The sequence below is a fragment of the Dermacentor andersoni genome, chromosome 7 (genome assembly GCF_023375885.2).
Source record: "Dermacentor andersoni chromosome 7, qqDerAnde1_hic_scaffold, whole genome shotgun sequence".
Lineage (NCBI taxonomy): Eukaryota > Metazoa > Arthropoda > Arachnida > Ixodida > Ixodidae > Dermacentor > Dermacentor andersoni.
In genome coordinates, this window is record NC_092820.1 from 104,974,601 (window position 1) to 104,997,201 (window position 22,601).

General features: G+C 47.7%; 1 protein-coding gene across 6 annotated transcripts in view; it reads right to left on the minus strand.

The window, feature by feature from the left end:
* Nucleotides 1-22,601, minus strand: part of LOC126534729 (uncharacterized) — a 104,879-nt gene that overhangs the window by 44,581 nt on the left and 37,697 nt on the right. For all 6 annotated transcript variants that reach the window (XM_050181976.2, XM_055072568.2, XM_055072569.1 and 3 more), the window contains one exon: nucleotides 8,936-9,082. In XM_050181976.2, coding sequence (XP_050037933.2) covers nucleotides 8,936-9,082 — 147 coding nt within the window. The remainder of the gene's footprint in view (nucleotides 1-8,935; nucleotides 9,083-22,601) is intronic.

A 22,601-nucleotide genomic window follows, 5' to 3' on the forward strand; every position in this document is an offset into this window, starting at 1 on the left:
GCAGTAAGCTTCAGCTGTGAACGATGGGGACAGTCGGATTAGCGGACCGAGGCCCTCTTTGCTAATTGCTCCCCAAACGTTGACAGTACAGCGGCCGCTGCTGTAGACCTCGGAAACATACCCAGGCTCGTATCTACACGAAAAGAAGGGAATAGATAATGGTCTTTTCAGATGAAATACCGTTCACGCGTCCGAAGAAGTTGTGCGGAAAAGATCAGAAAGAAAATGAAAATACCTCCAGTTATATGGTCTCCATACGCGGCGCTCTTGATCCCATCTAGATGAAAATGTCCATTCATCTGAGAATATGACTCCCTTCCATTCTTCAGTCGTCCAGCGCTCATATGCCCTGCCAAACTCAAGGCGCCGGCGTTTTTGGCGCTTCGTAAGGTGTGGCTTTTGTTCCGCGACAAATCCACGAAGACCAGCCTCTCGCATGCGCCTTCTAATTGTTTCCTCACTGGCTTGCAGGTTGAGGGCTGTCTTGATCTGGTGGGCGCTCTGAAAAGGATCAGCAACGGCTGCAGCAACAATGAGAAGGTCGGACTCTTCCGACGTCCATCGGTGTCGTCCCGGTCGTGCTGCATCTTTGAATCGGCCATCTTCATCCCTGTATGCTTGGATTATTCGGTTGACCGTACTTATAGACTTTCCTGTGAGGCGGCATATCTCACGTTGAGGTATACCTTGCCAACTGAGCTTAATTATATGTCTCCGCACGTTCATCGGCACTCTTTTCGGCATGTTGCCTCGATTGGAATAAGGCGGAATACGCGTAACTGTCATTGTTTAAATATGTTCGTATCCCTTTATCAATCGAGCCGCCGATATCATGACGGTTGCGTCAGACGAAAACGCCGCTCTTTGCCAGCGCTAGTCACAGTCACCTACCATAAATATTTTGAGCTAATGATAAATACAGCCCACACGAAAAATGAAAAAGAAAAAAGGCGCCTAAGCCCCCGAACATGCAGACACGAGCGCTTGTAATCCAACGCGAGTGCATGCGCAGACACAACTTGTCACAGACACCACCGGCCCAGCCCCCCTTGACAAAACGTTAAGGGGCACCTAGGGCTACTGTTTTGGAGCAACGCAACACAAACTAGATGCACTAGGGAGCCGACCTTGCTCGCTAGGGAGACCGCGCACGCGCAGACCATGGTACTACTTTTTCCACGGGCGCGCTCCGCCGGCGAGCGGCCGTGTGTGCTGCGTTCCGAATTATTCTGGGAGCGCCTGTACACTTGTCAATACCGCCCTCTTAACGAGCGTCGCCCCGACGTTACAAACATATGAGAGTGAAACAGAGAAGGCGTCTAATAAAGAAAGGTAACAGAACAAAAAAAAAAAACAAAGTCCAAAGTAACATAGTCCACAAAAAGCACGTCCCGAGTTCAGTTATGCAAAGTCTCAAAGTTCATTAGCGCTGGTCGAACGTCTTAAGTCGCACAACATCGAATATTTCAGGTCATGAGTGGTGCCACAATAATAGCGAAATGCCGTCTGGTACGACCGCACAGTCGAGTGCACCGATGCGTCGTATGATCTTGTAGGGTTCGAAATAGCAGCGTAAATGCTTCTACCTAAGTCCTCGTCGGCGTATTGGCGTCCACATCCTAACAGGGTCACTCCGCTGGTACTCGACGTAGCGTCGTCGAAGGTTGTAGTGTCGGCTTTCGGTCCTCCGTTGGTTTTTTATCGGCAGGCGATAGGGCTGTCGGGCGTATACCAGCTTCAACGGCGTGATCTGTGTTATTTCTCGCACCGCCATGTTGTAAGCGAAGGTTGCGTACGGCAGGACGGAATCCGAGGTCATCTATTCAACGTCGACGTGCATTGCTAGCATGTTGCTGAGGGTGACATTCAGGCGCTGCCCAAGACCATTCGTCTGCGGGTGGTAAGTAGTTATCCTCCTGTGGCTTGCTGGCTGTAATGCAGAATGGCTTCGGAGAGCTCCGGTGTAAAGGCCGTCCTTCTGTCGGTGATGAGGAGTTCTGGGGTGCCATGTCGCAGCAGGACGTTCTCGACGAAAAATTTTGCCACATCCGTTGCGCTACCTTTCGGCTGAGCTTTCGTTTCAGCGAAGCAGGTGAGGTAGTCCGTGGCCACGACGATCAACCTATTTCCGGTTGTTGACGTCGGAAAGGGCCCCAAGTCCACTCCCATCTGCTGAAATGGTCGGTAAGGAGGCTCGATCGGCTGTAGTAATCCCGCTGGCTTTGTCGGTGGTGTCTTGTGTCGCTGACAAGATCGGCTTGTCTTGACGCAACGGGCGACGTAATCGGTCAGGCGCGCCTAGTAACACTTTTCATGTATCCTCGATAGCGTCCGGGAGAATCCGAGGTGCCCTGCGGTCGGATCATCATGTAAGGCGTGCAGTACTTCGGGATGTAGCTCTGAAGGAAAAACGAGACGGTAGTTGGCGCGGATTGGTGATAAGTTCTCCTTTACGAGTTGGTTGTTTTGAAACGAGCACAAAGGCAATCCTCGCTGAAATGCCCTAGAGACAAAATCGGTGCGCCCTTCCAAATACTAGACGAGGCTTTTTAGCTCCGGGTGTGGTCGTTGCTTATTATTCCAAGGAAGGCGTCGTCATCCTCGTCATCATGCAGCGGTGTGTCTTTGGGGACGCGTGATAAGCACTCGGAATCGGAGCGCTTTGGTCCGGACTTGTAGGCTAAAGTGATGTAACATTCTTGCAGTCTGAGGCTCCATGGCGCCAGCCGTCCTCAAGGGTCCTTTAAATGCTCTAGCCAACACAACGCGTAATGGTCGCTGATGATATTGAATAGCCTGCCATGTAAGTAGGGGCGAAATTTTACTAGAGCCCAAACGACGGCGAGGCATTCCTTTTCGGTCGTAGGGTAATTGCCTACTGCAGCGACCCGTTCAAGTTCGTCTTTCCTCTGAACTAGGACGACACCGAGGCATGAGCTACTTGCCTCAGTGTGGATATATGTATCGGTGACCTCGTCGTAGTGCGCAAGTAAAGGTGGCGAGTTCATGCGTCGTTTGAGTTCTCGCAATGCGTCGGCCGGAGGTGCTTCCGACTTGAACTCAACATCAGGTTTAGTTAGATGTGTGTGCGGCTTAGAGATACGTGGGACGTCTTCGACAAAGCGCCTGTAGTAGGGGCACATGCCAAGGAACCTATGCGCTGCCTTCTTATCGATGGGCTGCTGGAACATTGCAATGGCAGCTGTTTTGTGTGCGTCGGGGCTCACTCCAGATTTGCTTATGACGTGACCCAGGAGCAGGAGATCATCGTAAGCGAAGTGGCACTTTTCCGACTTCAGAGTGAGCCCTGATGACTTGAAGGCCTCTAGTGCTCTCGCTAGCCTGCGAAGGGGATCGTCGAAATTTCAGGGGAAGACGACGATATCATCCAAGTAAACAATGCAGCTCTGCCTCTTCAATCTTGCAAAAACCGTGTCCCTAACGCGCTGGAGCGTTGCAGGCGCAGGGCACAGTGCCAACGCCATGACCCTGAACTCGTAGAAACCGTCTGACGTGATCAAGGCGGCCTTTTCGCGATATATTTATTCAAGTTCTATTTGCAAGTAGCCGGACTTGAGATCCATCGACGAGAAGTATTTGGCGTTGCAGAGCCGATACCATGCGTCGTCTTTCCGCGGTAGGAGGTATACGTCCTTCTTGGTGATCTTGTTCAGTCGACCATAATCGGCGCAGAAACTTATGGATTGGTCCTTTTTCTTCGGCAGGACAACAGGGGATGCGCACGGGCTTTTCGGAGGCTGAATCATGTCGTAGCGAAGCATTTCGTCTTGTTGTTGTCCTATTGCTGCACCTTGCCGCGCCTAAACTCGGTAAGGGCTCTGGCAGAGTGGTCGAGCGCACTCTTCCGTTGCGATGCTTTGCGACTGGTGTTCGCCGAATCCTCGATGTCCTCAAAAAGTTATATTTGTACCATCGGAACAGTCTTCTGAGCAGTTGCTGCTTCATCATGTGCAGACTTGGGTTTATGTAGAAGTCTAGCTCAGGAACTATGGTTTTCGGGATAGATGCGGAGAGTCCGAGAGTACAAACGCATTGCTGGTTTCTACAATGAAATCGATGTAGACGATAGTCGTGCCCTTGTTGATGTGCTTAAACTCCTGGCTGATGTTTTTCTATATGAATTTCACTTTCTGTCCCTGCAGTCTAGCGATCGCTCTTGGGATGCAAATTTGACAGTCGAGCAGTAGAAGTTGGTCGCCCTCGATGAGGCCTTCTAAGTCTGCGGGTGTTTTGGTGCCAACGGAAATAACAATGCTGGAGCGAGGCGGCATGCTCCCTTGTCGTAGTGACTACGACAGCGCTCCGGCAGTATCGCTTGATCTTGCCACAGCGTTATCGACTACGCTTTCAGCTCAATGATTGCGCCATGTTGGTAAATGAACTCCATGCCGAGAATGACGTCTTGTGAACACTGTTGGAAGCTAACGAAGGTGGCAGGGTAGGCTCGGTCATGAACTGTAATTCTTGCGATGCAGATTCTAGTCCGCGTTATTTGGTGTCATCCAGCGGTACTAATTTGGGGCCCTTCGCACACAGTCTTAACTTTCTTCAACTTGGTGGCGAAGGGTCTCTCATAACGGAGTTGTCGACTCCCATGTCTACTCATGCGGTTGGCTGCGTGGCGGCCGAGCAACACATCTACGTCGGTGGTCCTTTGCCTTGCTTTGCAGTTAGGTCTTGGCGTCGAATCACGGCTGCATGGCTTTGGCGTGTGGCTGGTGCGTCCCGTCGTCAGGTCTTTGGTCGGTACATTCTTTGCTTCCAGGCTTCCACGCGATGGTGGCGTGTTGTTATGTCACCGAGACAGTCTCTTCGGCGTCTTCGTCGGCGGCGGAGTACCTTCGCCAGTTCGACGAACAGCAATCCTACTTCCATGGGTTGCTGCTTTTGCCTTTCCGGATATGGACAGACGGACCGGCCTCGGGCTTGGCCAGTGTATGGACGGGGCTGCGGCGACAGGTAGCGGCCTAGTGGCGGCGAACGGGATGGTAACCCAGGGCTCCAATGAGCAGCGCCGAGGTAATCAGCGATATCGCGAGGGCATTCACCTGCCTGAGGACGCGGTCCGTTGACGGCGAACCCTCGCAGTACAATCTCGCGGTAAGGACTTCGGCGGTAAATGTGACCAGCTCCTCCGCAGTGATTACAAAGCGGACGGTGGTCGGGGGCTCACCAAACGTCAGTCTTTCTTCGAACGATGCGCGGGAGACGGGTTGCCGTGCTGGAGGCGGCGGCGAACGGCGGAACTGCGTCGTTTCAGCGCCATGGCGCTGGCGCGGAGGGGGAACAGGACGGCGGCTATGGCGGCGTACGTCATCGCTTCGGGGTGAGGCTGCGGCAATCAGAGTACTCCGAGTGAGTGTTGGAGCTCCTCGCGTACGACAGCGGCAAGCAAAGCCAGTTGATGCTGCGATGAAGGGAACCGCTTCTGGAGCTCCTCCCGCACGACCGCTCTGATAGTGTCGCACAGGTCATCGGTGCCGAGTGATTGAACTCCCGCGTAGTTTGTTGACTTCCTTCCGCGGTTAATTTGCCGGTTCCGCATTTGCAATGTCTTCTAGATGCTGGTGGATTCGCGAAAAAACTCGACGACGGTCTTCTGTGACCTTCGTATCATTCCGGCGAAAAATTCCTCTTTCACACTACGCATGAGTGGGCAGACTTTCTTTTCCTCGGACATTTTCGAGTCGGCGTGGCGGAATAGTTGGGCTCGCTATTTTCACAAAACGTTTGTAAATGTTTGCAGGAAGCCGTTTCGGAACAGGTCCTACGTCGTTAAGGTGGCGTATCGATTCTCGACCCACGTCCTAGCGGCGTCTTCCAAGGCGAAAAAGACATAGCGTAGTTTGTCGTCACTGTTCCGGCTATTAGGTGTGGCGACCTTCTCATACGTCTCACGCCAGCTTTACGGGTCCTCAAACGGTGAACTACGCAAAGTCGCTCGCCCTCTGGGCTGCTGCAACATGGTTCGCGTTGGCGACACTGGGGCTGTCATTGTAGCTGCTGTTGTGGCCGTGCACTTCCTGGTCTTCTCAGGCGAACGTCCGTGCTCCGGTCGTAGTCCTTGCAACCTACGGCTAACTCGCTAGCCCTTCGTGACGTTGGTCTTGCCTTCGTGGCTCAGGCTTCGCTCACGGCTTTGCGGGGGCGTCCGGTGCATGGACGCACTAGCACCTCTACCAGATGTCACGTACTAGTGACGGTGAATAGTACAGCTGTAAAACTGAATGACGACATTGACATTTTATTGAGCGAACTTATGCCCACGAAAGCAAATTGCACTCAAAGCGCAGCAGTAGCGGCGAACACGGTTGGCGATATTCGAAATCTGATCTGCGGGTCAAGCGCACCGGCTTTTATGCATCAGTCAACGAAGGTTCCAGAGTGATCGCTGGTGCCCACGTGTCTCCCGGAAAAGGTAGTAACAGTGCACCCAAGACAAGGATAACAGAAGGAATAAAAACGATGACACAGCGCTGCGTCGTCTGCTCTGATAGTGTCAGAGCGGACGCGAATAGCGGCTTGGAGATCTGCTCCTTTCCGAATATCGCGGAAAAGTTTATTTTCTTGGTGAGACAAGAGTTGGTGACCAATTATTGTTGGCGACCAATTATCGTATTGGGCTTTATGTCTTGGGTGCGCTGTTACAACCCTTACAATGAATCTCAACCAACTCGCCCAACTTGCCGTTCTTCCGGAAAGTTCTACACCATTCGCGTCGCGCCTACATGCAATGAGATTACACAAGGTTCGGTGACAACAGACGGTGGATAGAATAATCGATAACTTTCGAGAAATATCCCATGCAAGCAGGCGGGTCCTGCGATGTGCGATAACGTTTGTTAGGCGGTGAAGCGTGGTCACCCGATGAAGATAAACAAGTGCACGTCAATAGAATGAAGTACAAGAAGCAGAGTTCAAGAGAACGCTTCGCCGGATGTGTTATGTTTTTTTCTTATCACACCGAAACTAGTTGAAGCACGTTATCACATGCATTGGGAACATTTCTGTATAGATAGTAGACCTGTCGGGCCTCTGGTCCTTCCCTGCTGTCGTTCTGCTTTACTTGTTCCGACATAGGATTTTGCTACAAAATTATTGGAATACCAAATAGATGAACCAGCCATATTTTTTTAAATACAACGTACGGGTGCTTGAGCTATTTCAGGACAAATCTTTTAACTGCCATAGACATTACCATCCTCGTTCTATCTTTCTAGACGCTTAAGCTGGCCCATACCAATCCCTCTGTTAGCTGTCTAGCACATTTATTCCGCGGTGTCCGCTTTCTTTCTGGCACATGTGAGGAAGAAGTACATTCTCCTAGTCGCCATGCACGCCGACACAAGCGGCTTGGAGATCTGCTCCTTTCCGAATATCGCGGAAAGGTTTATTTTCTCGGTGAGACAAGAGTTGGTGACCAATTATAGTCCGTAACAATCCGAATGAAGCACTGCCACGGTTCAGATGTCATTCACAGGCTTGAAATTCTCCAGCACGTGGAGGTCATGATGAGCAAAGCCCTGAAAAGCCGATCATGTAGGATCAGCGTCAGGTGGCAGAACAAGAAATCACGCTTTCTCTGCGTGACTTTCTTTAGCATCACACCTAATTTAGCTCTGCCTGAGTCCACAGTGTCTGCGCGAGCCGAGAAAGCTTGGTGGTGAACTTAAGCGACCACGCATCCTCAATATGATGTCCTAGTTCCGAGTACCTAAACCGGTACGCCGCTATGTATGGCGGGCGTCGCTGACAGAAAGGAGAACAAATAGACACACAATGAGCAAACGTGCTTAAACCTGCTGCTGTGAAGCGCTGCCTAGCACCAGCACAGACATCGATGACAGAAATACGAACAAACAGCCACAGAATAAGAAACTTACTGAAACCTGCTAGTGTGAAGCGCTGCCTAACATCGACACGCAGTATCTGATCCGAATGCATAGACATTATCAAAGATGAATATCATTAATATTTGACGCTAAAGATGCGTTTATAACAGAAAACCAGCGAAAGAAACACTGAAAAATATTTCTTCCGAAGATGCCGAATCTCGTCCGAAATATCAATGCTATTCTGGATGTCATCATTACATCCTCAAATAACTCGAGCACCCAGTAGTTGGGCAACCACCCTCTGAATTTCACTGCTACTATTCACAATGGATGCAAAGGAATGTAAGAGCAGCCTTAATTCACTTCCAAGCGCATTAGCGGGGTCCAAAAGTAAGTGACGTCAGAAAAATGCAATCCAATGCATCATTCTCGCATTCGTGTAAGCGCGGTTTCTTTCTAAAAAGCAACAAGCTTTAGTTAGCTCTTGGCTGCCAGACGATCAATATTTTACATTTCTATATAGACAAGTTTGCGCACTTTTCGTAAGCGGAAATCGCGCGAGTACCATATCCGTGTATTAAAGATATTATTATGATATATGACCACTTTCTCACGAAACTTGGGCAGCATTCATATGCCCGGCAACAACTGCACTTATAAGTGTCGTTTATGACAGGACAGACTTCATGGAGAAATCAGGTTTGACTATTTGCATACATTTCCATCAAGGCGAAAAATCTGGAGTTATTGGCTTTTACCTTAAAACGAAGCACTCCCCATGTATGTCAGTGCCATCTTACATGGAACGTTCGGTTCCGTACCCATAGAGTCGCCCGTCATAAATAAAAGAAAGCAAATTGTATAAAGTTCACAATCGGCCTATAGCTCTTGAACGATGATCTTGAAAATGCCCGTAGCCCAAAGACATAACACAAATACAGTTGAGTCCATTTCTGCGTAGGTTTCTGGGCGCTGCTCGGCATTCGTTGGTGCTCAAAAACAGCTTGCCACGTGCATATTTGCTCCCGCCTGAAACAAAAGCTGATGAAACAGTTTTAATGAGGCGCATATGCACTTACCCCAACTTTTTTTTTGTACTTCACCAGGCGGTGGAATTTGTGACTACCACGTCTAAACGGGGAGGACACAAAGCATTTCAAAGTGTCCTTTTCAAATATTGAGGTTGACAGCCCCACCATGATGAGGTCTTCATCCAGCATCAGCAACTGTATGGAGAAACAGACAACATTGAGGGTCGCAACGCTTTGCTGATGATTAAATAAAGTTAATTGCTGCTAGCGTAGAATTGCGCTTCTTAATTGAGAGACTGTCAATAAAAATCTACAGAAATTCTGAGAATCGTCTGCTAATGCATAAAGATTGCTTGGCTCGGCTGTGGCTTCCTTATAGTTTAGTTTTGCGGGCATGCTTTTCCTAATTCATTCGCGCCTATCCATGGTCTTTCCGTTAGCAAAAAATGCATAGGTCTTAGCAGAGTATTGCCAGATTTTCTCGCCCCGTCCGGCCCTTTGAATGCAATCTTACCAAGTGAGCCGGAACTCTGGGCACAAGCACGCCTCCACAGAGCGCAGAGATCTCATGGGAACACCAGCTGCCGCAGTAGAGCGTGACGCGTTGCTTGAGGGGAGAGTGTATGGCCGTGGAGCCATGTCCCCCTCGCTGTCGCTTACGACTTACAGTGGTGCTGCTGCTTTTCAAGCTAATGGCTGTAACCACCGCCGGAATCTCTATATCTTTCTATTGGCTGCCCTCATACACGTCGGCATAGTCGGCAAGGAGAAGGCGGATACCTACGGCAAGGTTGCCCACCATGACATAATCGCGGTTCCCAGAGCGGTAATTACTTCACAATATACGAGACATCGGCTACGATGCCAGCTCACCTCCATCCATGCGGACCCCCGAGTGGCTAATTGCAAGGCCCGCAAGACGCTTCCGCAGAACGGCCTCTCCAAAAGAGACCGTCCCGTGCTCCTGCGCCTGCGGACTGGCTACACCTGGACTACGACCCGGCTGTACGCCAAACGCCGCTCCACGTCACCTGCCTGTAAGAGGTGCGGGCACTCCGAGAGTCTGGATCATCTTGTCGGTGCCTGCCCATCCTTGGCACAGGAACGCTTCGTAGTAATCACCACTTATAGACGCCACGACTTTCCAGTGACCACAGAGACTGATCTGCTGCTGCCGGTGCGTCACCGGCTCCCTGCGCTGCGAAGGCTCCTGGAGTTTTACCCATTAGCTAGAATCACGACCCTGTGAGCGCCCGCCTAAACGCTGACCTATTTGCTCAGGAATGCTGCCCGTCGCACCTAGCGCAGTCTATTAGGCCTCATCCTCTCTGTTATACTATCGTCTTGCACTTCCCATTGCCTCTCCCCTGACGACGCTGAGCCGCGCTCCGTCAGGCGTTACACAATGAAGCACCATTTCGTTATTTAGATCGCTACCACCATCATCATCTCTCGCAAGGCCGTGTTAGGAGCACGTTCCTTGTTCACGCAAGCCCACGCCTGCACTCTCACTGCGTCTCGGTACGGCGCAGTAAACCCGCTCACTTACAAGCCAGGAGTTGATAGCTTGAAAGACACTCAGCAGCATTCAACTGGGCATTGAGCCAACCTCAAATCTCAAGTTAGCCCAGCTAAAAATTTAAGTTTGCCCACCCTCAACTTTCAAGTTGTCCCACACCCTAATTTCAGTTTGCCCACTTCAACTTTCACGTTGACCCAACCCCAAGTTTCAGGGCGCCAAACCGTATTATGAGCTTCACCCATGGATTTTCTATGGAGCCTTATTTATGTCTATGGATATTTTATTTTTATTTTTTGTGCTTATACTTTTTATCGCTTGAAATCTATCAATAAACTACATTTACAATATCATGACACTCAAACATCTTAATAAAGAAAGCTTACGTATTAAAAATCACCGACAACTACGATACTCCCTAATACTAAATTTGAGGGATGCTTTGCGCCTGTTTTCATTTCTCGATATATTGAGGCATCGCTCTTATCGCCGCACCGACTGGCAGAGCCATCACGCGCGGCGGTATATGTAGACCGGCCACACAGTTGCCAATTCCCGGCATCTGCAGCTTATTCAACCGTAATCTTTACAGGGAACTGCTTGCAGAGAACGTTATGGGCGAAGGCGAGCTTTTCGCTTCTTTTTGTTTCTTTACCCTGCATGGTCGGTGCCACCGCTCCGCGGATGCGTGGAGGCATGGATGCTATGAGCGTTCCCTTTGGAATGTGGCGGTGGGTTGCACCACCAAGCTCTTGTTCTTACTCGTATTTTACCTAATGTCCTACCTACTGTTGCATATCTGTGCACGTGTAATTGTGTGATAGCGTTTCCCTTTCTGTGGCGTAGCTCATATCGCTGTCACATCATCCTCGCCCACTATGTGTAAATAATCGCTGGCCGCAAAGCTGTGGTATGCTTTTTGTCCTTGTATTCGTTGGCTGTCATTCTGCCACGTTAAGTTGCTGTCATGCAATAAAGCATGTTTCAAGTTCAGTCTGCCTCTTCGTTCATAGAAGCCCTGCAACACGACACTACCTTAAAGAACGCAAATAATTCCCATCACCAAGCGGTCTAAACCCCCATTGGGAACGTTGCTTTTTATGCCTCTGTTGTTTGTCGCCTTCCTACTTTTCTTCAACCAAGCTACCACTCGCCTCTCACTTTATTTTATTGCGGACAACTTTACCGCTCCTCACGCTGAACCCAAGGGCATCCAGGATACCAGCGCAGCCTAAATCGATCGTTTGGTAAGTATCTTCACATTTTAATCAAACATGCTTCATCGTTTCCTTATTCTCGTTCTTGTTCCTAGTGAACTAGCGCAACCCACTCTAGAGGATCGGCCATAAATTGGGCAATGAGAAAACTACTTTACCGCTGTAAGCACATGGTTCTTCTTCCGGGTTGTACCTAGCGTTCTAGGTGCACGTTCTAAGGCATGTTGATCTCGATTCGAATAGTTTCCCTTTCAGTTATGAATTGTTTATTTCAGATTTCGTTTTTTTTTGTTTTACTCGTTGCAGGTTATTCATAGCAGCTGTCTTTTTCATTGCCTCAACCGATGCAATTGTCTCAGCATGTGCAACTTTCCGCTTGAGGTTCTTTGTTGCCATATTACTTACTATCCCCTTCAGTCACAGTGCATAGATTTGTGTATGCGACTTATTTTCCTTTTCTGTGGAGTGGTGGCAAGTAATGGAAGACGGACATTACGTTTCTAGTGCATGAGATCTTCTGTATACCTAGATCACCTTAATTTTACTTCTGAGTGGAACGTAAACCTTGAAATGACTGCTGTCGTGAAAACACTACCATGTTGTACGTGGTGTTTGACAGGACGTACAAGATTTTCGTAGCAATTTCGAAATAATTTTTCCCCTGTTTAGCGGTGTTTGCCAAGTAGCATTTACACGTTATTTCAGTGGGTGATTCAATTCTTTCTACGAAGAAACGTGGCATGATTAACAGTAAACCAATTAGATATTTAATGACTTTGTGTAATTTATGATCACTAATGATAATTACAAGGAGCCATTCTATGACGTTGCCTTGCTTGCAATGACCTCTTAAGCTTCTTCTCGAAAAAATATCTATTCACATATTTATCGACAATCGATCATATTTCATGATTGAAGGTGCTATACCGGTCGCCTACTAGCTTGTACCTTCCTTGTTTTTTTCCTCCGCTCTGAATCAATGGTTTTCCCGTACAAATAAATAAACACTTTCCGAGCCCATTTACTTTCTGACATTCCTCAGTCCTTGTTCATCATCACTTTTACTCTGAGCTTCCCCTATTTCGAAATTTGTCCAGCCCATACGGCTCTGCACAGCTTCATTTGTAATTTTTCCGCAAACATCCAGTGCGAGGCGTTCCCCAGTTCTTTGCCATCAAGTGCAGATTTTACTTGGAAAGCATATTTAGTGCCAGCGAGCAAGGACAGAAGAGAGACGACACCACAATTCGCTAAATTCAACAATTTGATTTTCTGGAAACGCCTTCCTATCTGACCCATGTACGGTGACAGCACCTCATCCAAATTTTAAACACCCAAAAGAGCCGTCTCCTTATCTAACAAGTCAACTGATGTGCCACTAACACACGTGTCACTATTCCGACAGATCGCCTGAGCCTCAATAATCTCTAGTACATCTTTATCCTTGGGCTTCGCAAGAGCCGGGCAGGACACATACACCGGCGCAAAGCCGCATTCCTGACAGTAAGTTGATACATTACCGTATTGCTTATTTCTCACGTTGTACTTTAGGTGCATGTTAAAGAACCCCAGGTGGTCAAAATTTCCGGAGTCCTCCACTGCGGCGTGCCTCATAATCAGAAAGTGGTTTTGGCACGTTAAACCCCATAATTAATTTTTTTTGATTTCTCACGTTTAGACTATGTTCTCGTAAACGGTCATTAAGACACCTTCCGGTCTGTCCAATTTATTTTCCCCGCAGGACAGCGGAAGCTCATAAACAACAGCTTCTACGCAACCCACTGCTGCTTTACGATGATTCGTAGAACATCTGACAGCTGGCTTACGGTACGGGTCCTTTTACCGACATATTTTCGGGAGTTTTTCTGTCGCTGAAAATACCACTTTTGTGTACACTGGGTAGCCATTTTCTTAAGACTATGTGCCGTTCTGCGTAGATAGGGCACTACCGCTACCTTCCGTCTGCGTTCTGTACGTTGATTTGTCGTGTCCCGAGTTGTGCTGTCTCGCCCGCATCTTTTTAGCAGCCCCTCTAAGGGCCGATTTACGCTCGAGCCGCCCATCGCCCCAAGCAGCACCGCACGCGTGCGGTCGCGCGAAAGATTGCACGTATCAAATACTTGTGCGCAAACTTCGGTCTACAATGTGTAGGGTGCACACTGTGCACAAAGTGTAAATGGTAATTTGCGCGCAAGTGATGGATACGTGCAATATTTCGCGGGACCGCAAGCATGCGCTGCGGCTTGCGGCGATGGGCGGCTCGAGCGTAAGTCAGCCCTAAGACCGAAACCTGCACTGACTCCGGAAACCCTGCTGCTGATAACCTTCCCTACGGATCTATAAGACTCGTATAGATCTTATGGTGGCAAAATTTTTTAATGCATTTCCAAAGCAAAGTTGGCAATGCCGCTATTAACGAGCTTCGAGTGGGCGGACCGATACGGCAACAGGAGCTTATTAGCCCTAGAATTATACTCCCAACACGAGTGCCGTTGCATGAATTAGAGCCGAATATCTAACAAACGCAGCACCTAATCAGTCGGCTCCTCAAGCGTGAGAGTAAGTGGGCCAAGACCTGCAGAAACAGTGTGTTTCGCCAGCGGACAAGGAAGGTGGCTTTGCAGTCCATCAAGGAAAGTGATTTTAATAAAAAGCCTGCTCTGCGATTGCCTATGTGTTCCACCAGTGTCGTAATGTATCCCTTAGAAAGATCAAGCTAGAAACAAAGCGCCTCTGCAAGAAGGCAGGCCTTAGTCAATTGCTTCGTGAAATTGACAACGCTAAGGCCGGTTGCCTCCAAATCATCTTTTGTGCGAAGACGGACAGAGTGCCCATTAAGGGTAATAGCTTTAGAAACCGGGGCATGGCAAAAAAAGTTTGCTCTTTTCATGCAAGAACAACTCAGGATTCTTAATATTGACGACTAATTTTCTGTTAAAAGCTCTGCAGAAATCGTGAATTTCCTGAACGAAAATTCAGACAGAAGCTTATCAGCTTGCTCCTTTGACATTAAGGACTTGTACTACTCCTTGCCTCAAAAGAAACTAATAGCGTGCTTAGAAGAGTGCATAGACGAGTATGGCGCGGTTGCATTTCACAATTCAGCCGGTTTATCCATTCCGGTCTTTTTAGATATGTTTAGTTGCTACCTTCACTCGACATATGCAGCATAGAATGCCGAAATATTCATTCGAAAGCCGGCTGTCTCCATCAGTTGATGTTTGGCGCCGACACTAAGCGACGTTTTTCTAGCCCGCCATACCAAAACCTGTGGCGTACATTGTCAGAGCACAGGGTGTTTAAAGTTTCAGGTACGTTGATGATTATCTAGTCCTTTTCAAACCAGACGCATGTCCTACTGCAGGAAAGCTTTACGAAGTTTTTTCTGCAGGCCATAGCCCACTTACTCACACGCTTGAAGAGCCGACTGATTACGTCCTGCGTTTCTTAGATATTCAGTTCCTGTTCATAGAACGGCACACGTGTTGGGACTATAAACCTAGGGCTGATAAGTCCGTGTTGCCGTATTGGTCCGCCCACTCGAAGATCATCAAGAGGAGCATTGCCAAGTTGAGCTTTGGAAATGCATTAAAGAAATCTTGTCACCCTAAGATCTATATGAGTCTTTTGGATCAGTCGGGAAGGTTATCACCAGCAGGGCTTCCAGAGTCAGCGGAGGTTTCTGTCGTAGAGGGGCTGCTAGACAGATGCGGGTCAGACAGCACAATTCAGGACGCGACAAATCAATGGACCGAACGCAGAGGGAAGGTAGCGGTATTGCCCTATCTGTATAGAACCCATATAGTCTTAAGGAAACGACTAGCCGGCTGGTCCCAAAAGTGGTCGTTTCAGCGCCAGAAAAATTCGCGAAAATATTTCGGTTAACGGATCCGTACGTAAGCCAGCTGTCGGATGCTCTACAAATTAACGTAAAGCACCAGTAGGTTCCGTAGAAGTTCTTGTTTATGAGCTTCCGCTATCCTGTGTGAAGAACTACAACGGACAGACCGGAAGTTGTCATAATGACCGGTTAGGAGAACTTAGTATAAACATGAGAAATAAGCCATAAGGTCATCTGTCAACTCACTGTCAGCAATGCGGCTGTGCTCCGGTGTATGGGTCCTGCAGGGCTCTTGAAAAGCAGAAAGATAAAAATGTGCTACAGATTGTTGAGCCTCAGGGGATATCTGTCGTAATAGTGATATGTGTGTTGGCGCCCCTTCGGTTGACTTAGTAGATACGGTGACGGCTTTTTTCGTTATTTAAAATTTGGATGAGGTGGCGCCAATGTGCATGGGCTAAATAAGATGGTATTTCCTATAAATCAAGTTGTTGAAGTTAGGGCATTCTGGTGCCGTCTCCATTGTGTCCTTGTTCGCTGGCGCTAAAAATGCTTTCCAAGTCAGTTTACTAGCACGCCCAAGAAATTGCAATTCTCATTGTGCCTCTGACTTCAAGCCAACAACCGCATTTGCGATGTAACTCGTGGAACCATTACACCTTTCCACATAGCCCGCAGCACTTCGTATCTATTTTATTCCCATAGCCCTCTGTTTCTCATAACAGCCTCATTTATCTTGCGCTTTGCTCTGTTTTCCTGTGTTTCCATATATCTGTTCCCTTTGTTTATCTATATACAAAGTTATTTGTGTTCTTTTAACCGAGGTGTTTTCTGGTACTGTATTGATACTGTATGTTCACTGTTTTCATTTATTTCCTTAACACCTGATTTTAAGGCTGGATTTCACACTTATATTCTGGCCTTCCTGTCCACAGATATTATCTAGACATTGCATATCACTTTGCTTGTTGGCTAGCAACACTAAGCAATACAATATGGTCCACTTAAAACATGCAAGCTGATGCTCGTCAGCTGATGGATGGATGGATGGAAGGTAGGAGCGTCTCATTTGAAACGGGCTGATGGCAGTTGCCACCATGCTCAACTTTTTATTTTTGTTTACCTGTGTTGTAAGTTATTAAACTTCGCCATTTTCTTGAAATACTTCTTCCTACACTATTAACCTTACGTCACCTCACTGCTTTTGAGCCGCCAACCTTCCAATCGCTTTTTGCTCATTTCCGCCGCACTTTTATTTAGATGACTATTATTATCTCTAAACCCTAGGACCGCAGGAAGCGTGACAGTGCCTGAATCGACATCGGGAGGGATACCATCACATTTTAGTATGAGGTGTTTTATTGTTTTTACAGATTTACCACACACAGTACATGTGTCTTCTTCATTAAATTTCTTTTTATAGCTGCGCGTTCTAAGACATCCTGACCTAGTTTCAAAGAGGAGGGCACTGCCTCTTGAATTATCATAAAACGCTTCCTTCCTGATCTGATGTTTCCAGTAGCGATATAATAGTTAAACACTATGCTTCTTTTCCATTGAATTTATCCAATTTTTACATTCCGCGTTTTAACCTGTCGTTTAATGCTCCTTCTCCGTCCTCGTGTCTGGCATACTTACTGGTTATCTTCCTAGTACTTTCCGCCGTTGTGAGCGAATGCTCTTTCTGTATAGGTATGTAAATACCCTTGCTTCCCACCTCTTATCGTCCAATTTCCTCAGGCTTTTTCGTATGGGTTTTTGCTCTGAGCTTCCCGTGCTTCGAACGATGCCCAGCCCCTATCCCCCTGTACTGCATCGTTTGTGGTTGTCCCGTGAGCACCAAGTGCTAATCTCCCGACAGCTCTCTGATTTACTTCTAGTCTCGACTGAACTTCTGCCCTTAAGCACCAGACCGTATTCCCGAAAGTAAGACCCGGCACCATTTTTCCTTTCCAAATACCTCTCAGTACTTCATACCTGTTCTACCCCCACAATGCCCTATGTTTCATTATCCCGGCATCTCTTCACCCTTTTGCTATGAGAGACTGTTCGTGCTTTTCCGTGTACATCTGCCCTTTCTTTATCCATACCCCGAGATATTTGTATTCGGCCACTCGGGGTATTTCATAGCGTTCTATTGTAAGGTCCTGATCAGTTTTATCGTTGAAAATCATCCAACCGGCCTTAGCTGCGCCAAAACTGAAACCTAGGCTGTCTCCTTCGTCTCTACAATAATTAACCAGAGTTTGCAAATCTTCGTGTTTATTTGTTCCCAATACAATATCGTCCGCATACATTAAACCCGGTAGTCTTTGCTCAACAACCTTTCCGCCTAATCTGTACGAGAGATTATACACTAGATTGCTTGCTTATAGCCTTCTTTCGATATGTATCATAGAAACCACGAACAGCAGCGCTGATTGAGGACAACCTTGCCTTAAACCTTTGTGTACCTCCACAGTTGTCGTACTCTTAATTCCTTCCCATGTTATTTCAACAATATTTTCTCGATATATTTCCTGTAATAAATCAATTGCCTCATGACCGATACCTTCATCTTTTACTATGTTCCACAGGAGTTCCCTCTTCACGTTGTCGTATGCACCGCTCATGTCCAGCAAGGCTAAATACAGAGGTCTATTTTCCGCCTTAGCTATTTCTATGCACTGGGTAGGCACGAACAGGCTATCATCTAAGTGCCTACTACTTCTGAACCCGTTGTTAAGTTATTCGAGTATCCTATTACTTTCTACCTATGACTGCATATTTAATTTCGCCGCCTGCATCGCCAGCTTATATATAACTGATGTTATCGTAATTGGTCAGAAGGATTTTATGTTCGTCTTATCGCCTTTCCCTTTATAAATCAAATTTATTTCACTGTTTTCGCCAGTGCGCAATTTGTTTATTTGTTATGACGGCCTCCAATGCTTTTAACAGCGTTTCCTTGCTTTTTGGGCCAAGTTCATCAATTACCTTCATTGGAATTTCGTCTATCTCTGCGGACGTGCTTTTTGGAACAATTGCTTCCGCCTTTTTCCAATTAAGGTTGGTCAGTTCTAAGCTGTTTTCTATTGTGCTATCCTGTGTTGCTCCCAGATTTGGGGTGGTTACCTTGTCGTCTTTCCTAAATGACTCAGCTATTACTGAACCAATGTAGTTCACAGCGTCATCTCCCTCTATACATTTTCACTCGGCATCGCGAATCTGTTCCTCCTTTCTGTGATTCGCTTTACCCAGCCAGCTTATATGCTTATATCCCTCTCCCATGTCTAGGGTAGCAAACCGGTTAAGCTAAAGTGGTTAACCTCCCTGCCTTTCGTTCTCCACTTTTTCCTTCCTTCCTTGCTTGACCCCCCTTTAGTTGCATCGCGAACTTCAGCCAGCCCGCGATCAGAGGAGTGCTTTATTTTAACCTGGATGAGGACCTGCACTTGTTGTTTCTTTTGTCCATAAGATTCCTATTTTAGGCCTATTTCCTTTTCAGATAACAGCGCCCCCTTTGTTTCTCTGTGTTCCCGTGATGCCAACCGTCTTTGTTTGATGGCCTCCTTTATTTCCTTATTCCACCAACTTCGTGCCTTCCTGTTTTCTCTCCATCGGTTTACTCCTTTTACTTTTTTTATTTTTGTCATAGTCAGTAGTTCCAACTGATTCTAATCCCATTTTTCCATGGGATGTTTCTGTATTGCTTTCTCTGTGCCGGCCGCTATTTGCGCTATTTGTTCGTCATTTAATTTTGGTTAATCTTTTTGACTTCCCTGCACTTGTCTTTTGAGCAGGGCTCCCAGCTGTAGACTAATGCACTTGGGATCACTTCTGAGGCTGTACTTCCCCTCTTCGTCTATTTCCATTATTGCGAGCTTGGTACACATCCCCTGCGACATTAAGCAGTAGCCAATGGTCGTTTGCCTGTTACGGTATTACCACGTGATTAGTGCCACGCACTTAGTTTCTCTATTAAAAATAACTAGGTTGTGTCACTCACAGAAGTCTAGCATCAACTTCCTGTTACAATCTGTGTATCTATCCAGATGCTCGATGTGGCCATTCACGTCACCCAGGAGAATAATATCGGCACCTTCTCCAAACTTCTTTATATGGTCATTGATACATTTCAATAGATCCATCGTCTCATACCTGCGTTTGTCCCTTGTCCCTAAATAAACTACTCCTAGCCATGTCTTTTTGCCGGCAAATGTACCTGATACCCTGACATTTTCTTTGCAAGTTCACTTTATTCTTTGCCAATTTGTTCCTTGATGTATGTGCATACCTACTCCTCCTCCCTTCCTCTCTGTTGTTGTTCTGTTGCTCTCTTCCTATACGTCGCCCTCAATAAAAGGTGGGTCTTCTAGATCCCTGAGATGTGTTTTGCTTAGCGCGTATACACCTAATTCTTCGTCCTTTAACTGCTGTTCTATTTCTAACCACTTGGCTCTCATTCTGCCAACTTGTATGTTTATGTACCTGATCCTGGTGTGAAATATATTTTTGTAGTATTCTTCCTGGAAATCCTAGTGGCCATTTGATTGGCGTCAGCCTCTATTGTTGCACTTTCTACATTGTTTCTGCCTACCTCTACGCCCTGAGTCGCAGTGGACCACCTGAAAAAGCTCAGGCTAGGAGCCGATCTCGGCTCCCAGCCTTCCATCAAAGTGGATGCCATCTCGTGTAAAGCCTCCGCCAACGCGTACCCTATGCTATTCCCTGTTTATGTCTGCCACTTCAAAGATTCTCCTGGCTTAACTTTCTTATCTCCCGATTAACAGCCACAACGTCATTGGTGATTTCTCCGCTCCGTCCTTGCACCTCCAGCACTCTGCATACCACGATCGGGACTAGCTGTGCTATTACCCTTAAATCGTCAACTCCTCCCGCTAATCTTTCCACTACTTTCGCGGCTTCACCATTCAGGACATGATTTAGCCCCGCCGCTACTACTACCAAATTGCGCTCTGCAACATTCCTATAAAGTTCGCTTTTTGTCTCTCTATGTACTGCGTCGATTGTCCTGCCTGGGAACGCCCCGACTGCTACCCGCTTATCACCCTTTACCCGTTCCATTATAGTTCTTTTGCAGCGCATTCGCTCACGTCAGTGAATACACTGACGTGAGCACCATCTGGCAGTCCTTCATGGTGGCTTTCGCCGCTTTCCTCCTTATGCTGCCATTGCACCCTTCTCTTCGGCTTCCCTGCTCGCGCTCTCTTAGCGCTCGCCCTATTTCATCCCCCGCAGCGCTCCCCGTTTTCTCTTTCATCTTTCGCTGTGCTCGTTCGCTCGTTTAAGTCGCCGATACATGTACACGCTCAACGCAGGAAAGGGCGCTTAAGCGCTGCGCTCTCAGAAATCATCATCATCATTACTAACATCGTATTGTGTCACATGTCTCGCGATGTGAGATGCGCACCGCGTAGCGTCTATGCGTGCGCCCTCTGCCTTGCAGTTGCATATTCTTAGACTAGGTGGCACGCCAGGTAGCAGTTGCGTAGGTTGGAGTACAAGGTAGAAGAAAAGTCCTGTGGAAGAAAAAGACGATTGTGGAGATGTTTAATATTGTCGCAGCAGTGCGCGACTGAGGCAGAGAAAGAAGAAGTAGAGTGCGCGCGCGTGATCTCGGGGTACTCTGTGCCAGCTGGACCTGGCCTCTGGCTTCCTCTTGGACCTCCTGGAAATCTTCACACATGTCGCATGAAAGAGCCACTAGGATATAACAAAAAGAACGGGCGTTCCACCTGAAAACTCACGGAGTCGATGGGACATGTCCACACGCGGCGACACCACCTCGCGTTCTCCATGTTTCAGGATGAAGATTGAGATTATACAAAACTGCTAGAATGAAAGACATACATAGCATATATGTTTCAATAAATCATGCTACTGTCTTTCACCATGCAGTTTCAAAGGGAATGTGATTAAATCGTCAACATCATCATCATCATTAGCTTCCTATCGCGCCATTCTTCACACGATGAGACATGCGGGCCGCGTAGCGTCGATAGGTGCAAACTTTGCATTGCAGCTCCGTAATCTATAACCAGGTGTCCCGACATATAGCTGTTGTGTATAGCAGTTCCATGCTGCATGTATGTGGACCAGGTTAACTCAACCAAGCTATGTGACTTTGCCATCATCCCGTTTCGAAGGGGATGCCAATAAGTCATCATCATCATCAACAACAGTATCGTATCGTGTCATGGGTCACGGGATGCGACATGTGCGCCACGTAGTCGGTATACCTATGTTTATACTCTCTCGATACGTGTTATGGTGCCTCCTCGCAAGGCATGAACCGCTGTTGAAGAAGCGAATCGTAGAACTACTCGCACCGTTGCAAGCCCGCAACGTCGGGCTCAGGAGGCCGCTGTGCAGAGAGCAGCACAAGCCGCAGCTCACCGTTGGCGCAGGGCAGGCAGTTGAGATCGTTGTCGTTTAAACGACGCGAAGAGACATAGCTGCGAAGACCCTCTAGTGGTGTGGTGCAGAAAGTGGAGCTCCTAAGCCCTCCTCCAGCTTATGCTGTGACTGAGCTGGGTGAGCCGCGCAGACCTGTGACTTTTTTTCGGAAGAGATGAGGCGCACGTCACAGGGGACGTAGAGGGTGAGGGGCTGGCTGAGCCGGCTGCATACTAACACAGTAATTTCGCGGGGGGGGGGAGTGGCTCGGCGGGGAGGGGGCACATACATGATGTGCCGCCTTCCTCCTGGCTGTGCTACTTAGTACAGCTAGCTTCTCTATATAAGTTCCTTAGATTATGAAAATTCATTTTAGTCAGTAGACATGCAAGCCGTCATGGAGCTATTGGATAATGAAGCAGTAAAGAAATCAAGCGTAAATATATCAACAAATATCTATAAAAGATACCTCAATGGGCCGTCGAGAAGGCTCGCGCAGCGGCCGCCTGATACTCCCTGCAAATCCTTGCGTGGGAGACACCCACTGCGCGCCGACTTGAGCCCTGCAGGACCTTTAATAAAGTTTGTCCAATCCAATCCACAACTACCTCATTATCCAGGAAAAAAAGAAATGCCTGTCAAGACAGGGGTTCAGGAAATGGAGACACACTCTTCTTAATGCTATACGCTGCATGCTTAGCACTACAATTCAAGCTATTAAACTGGGAAGGCTTGGGA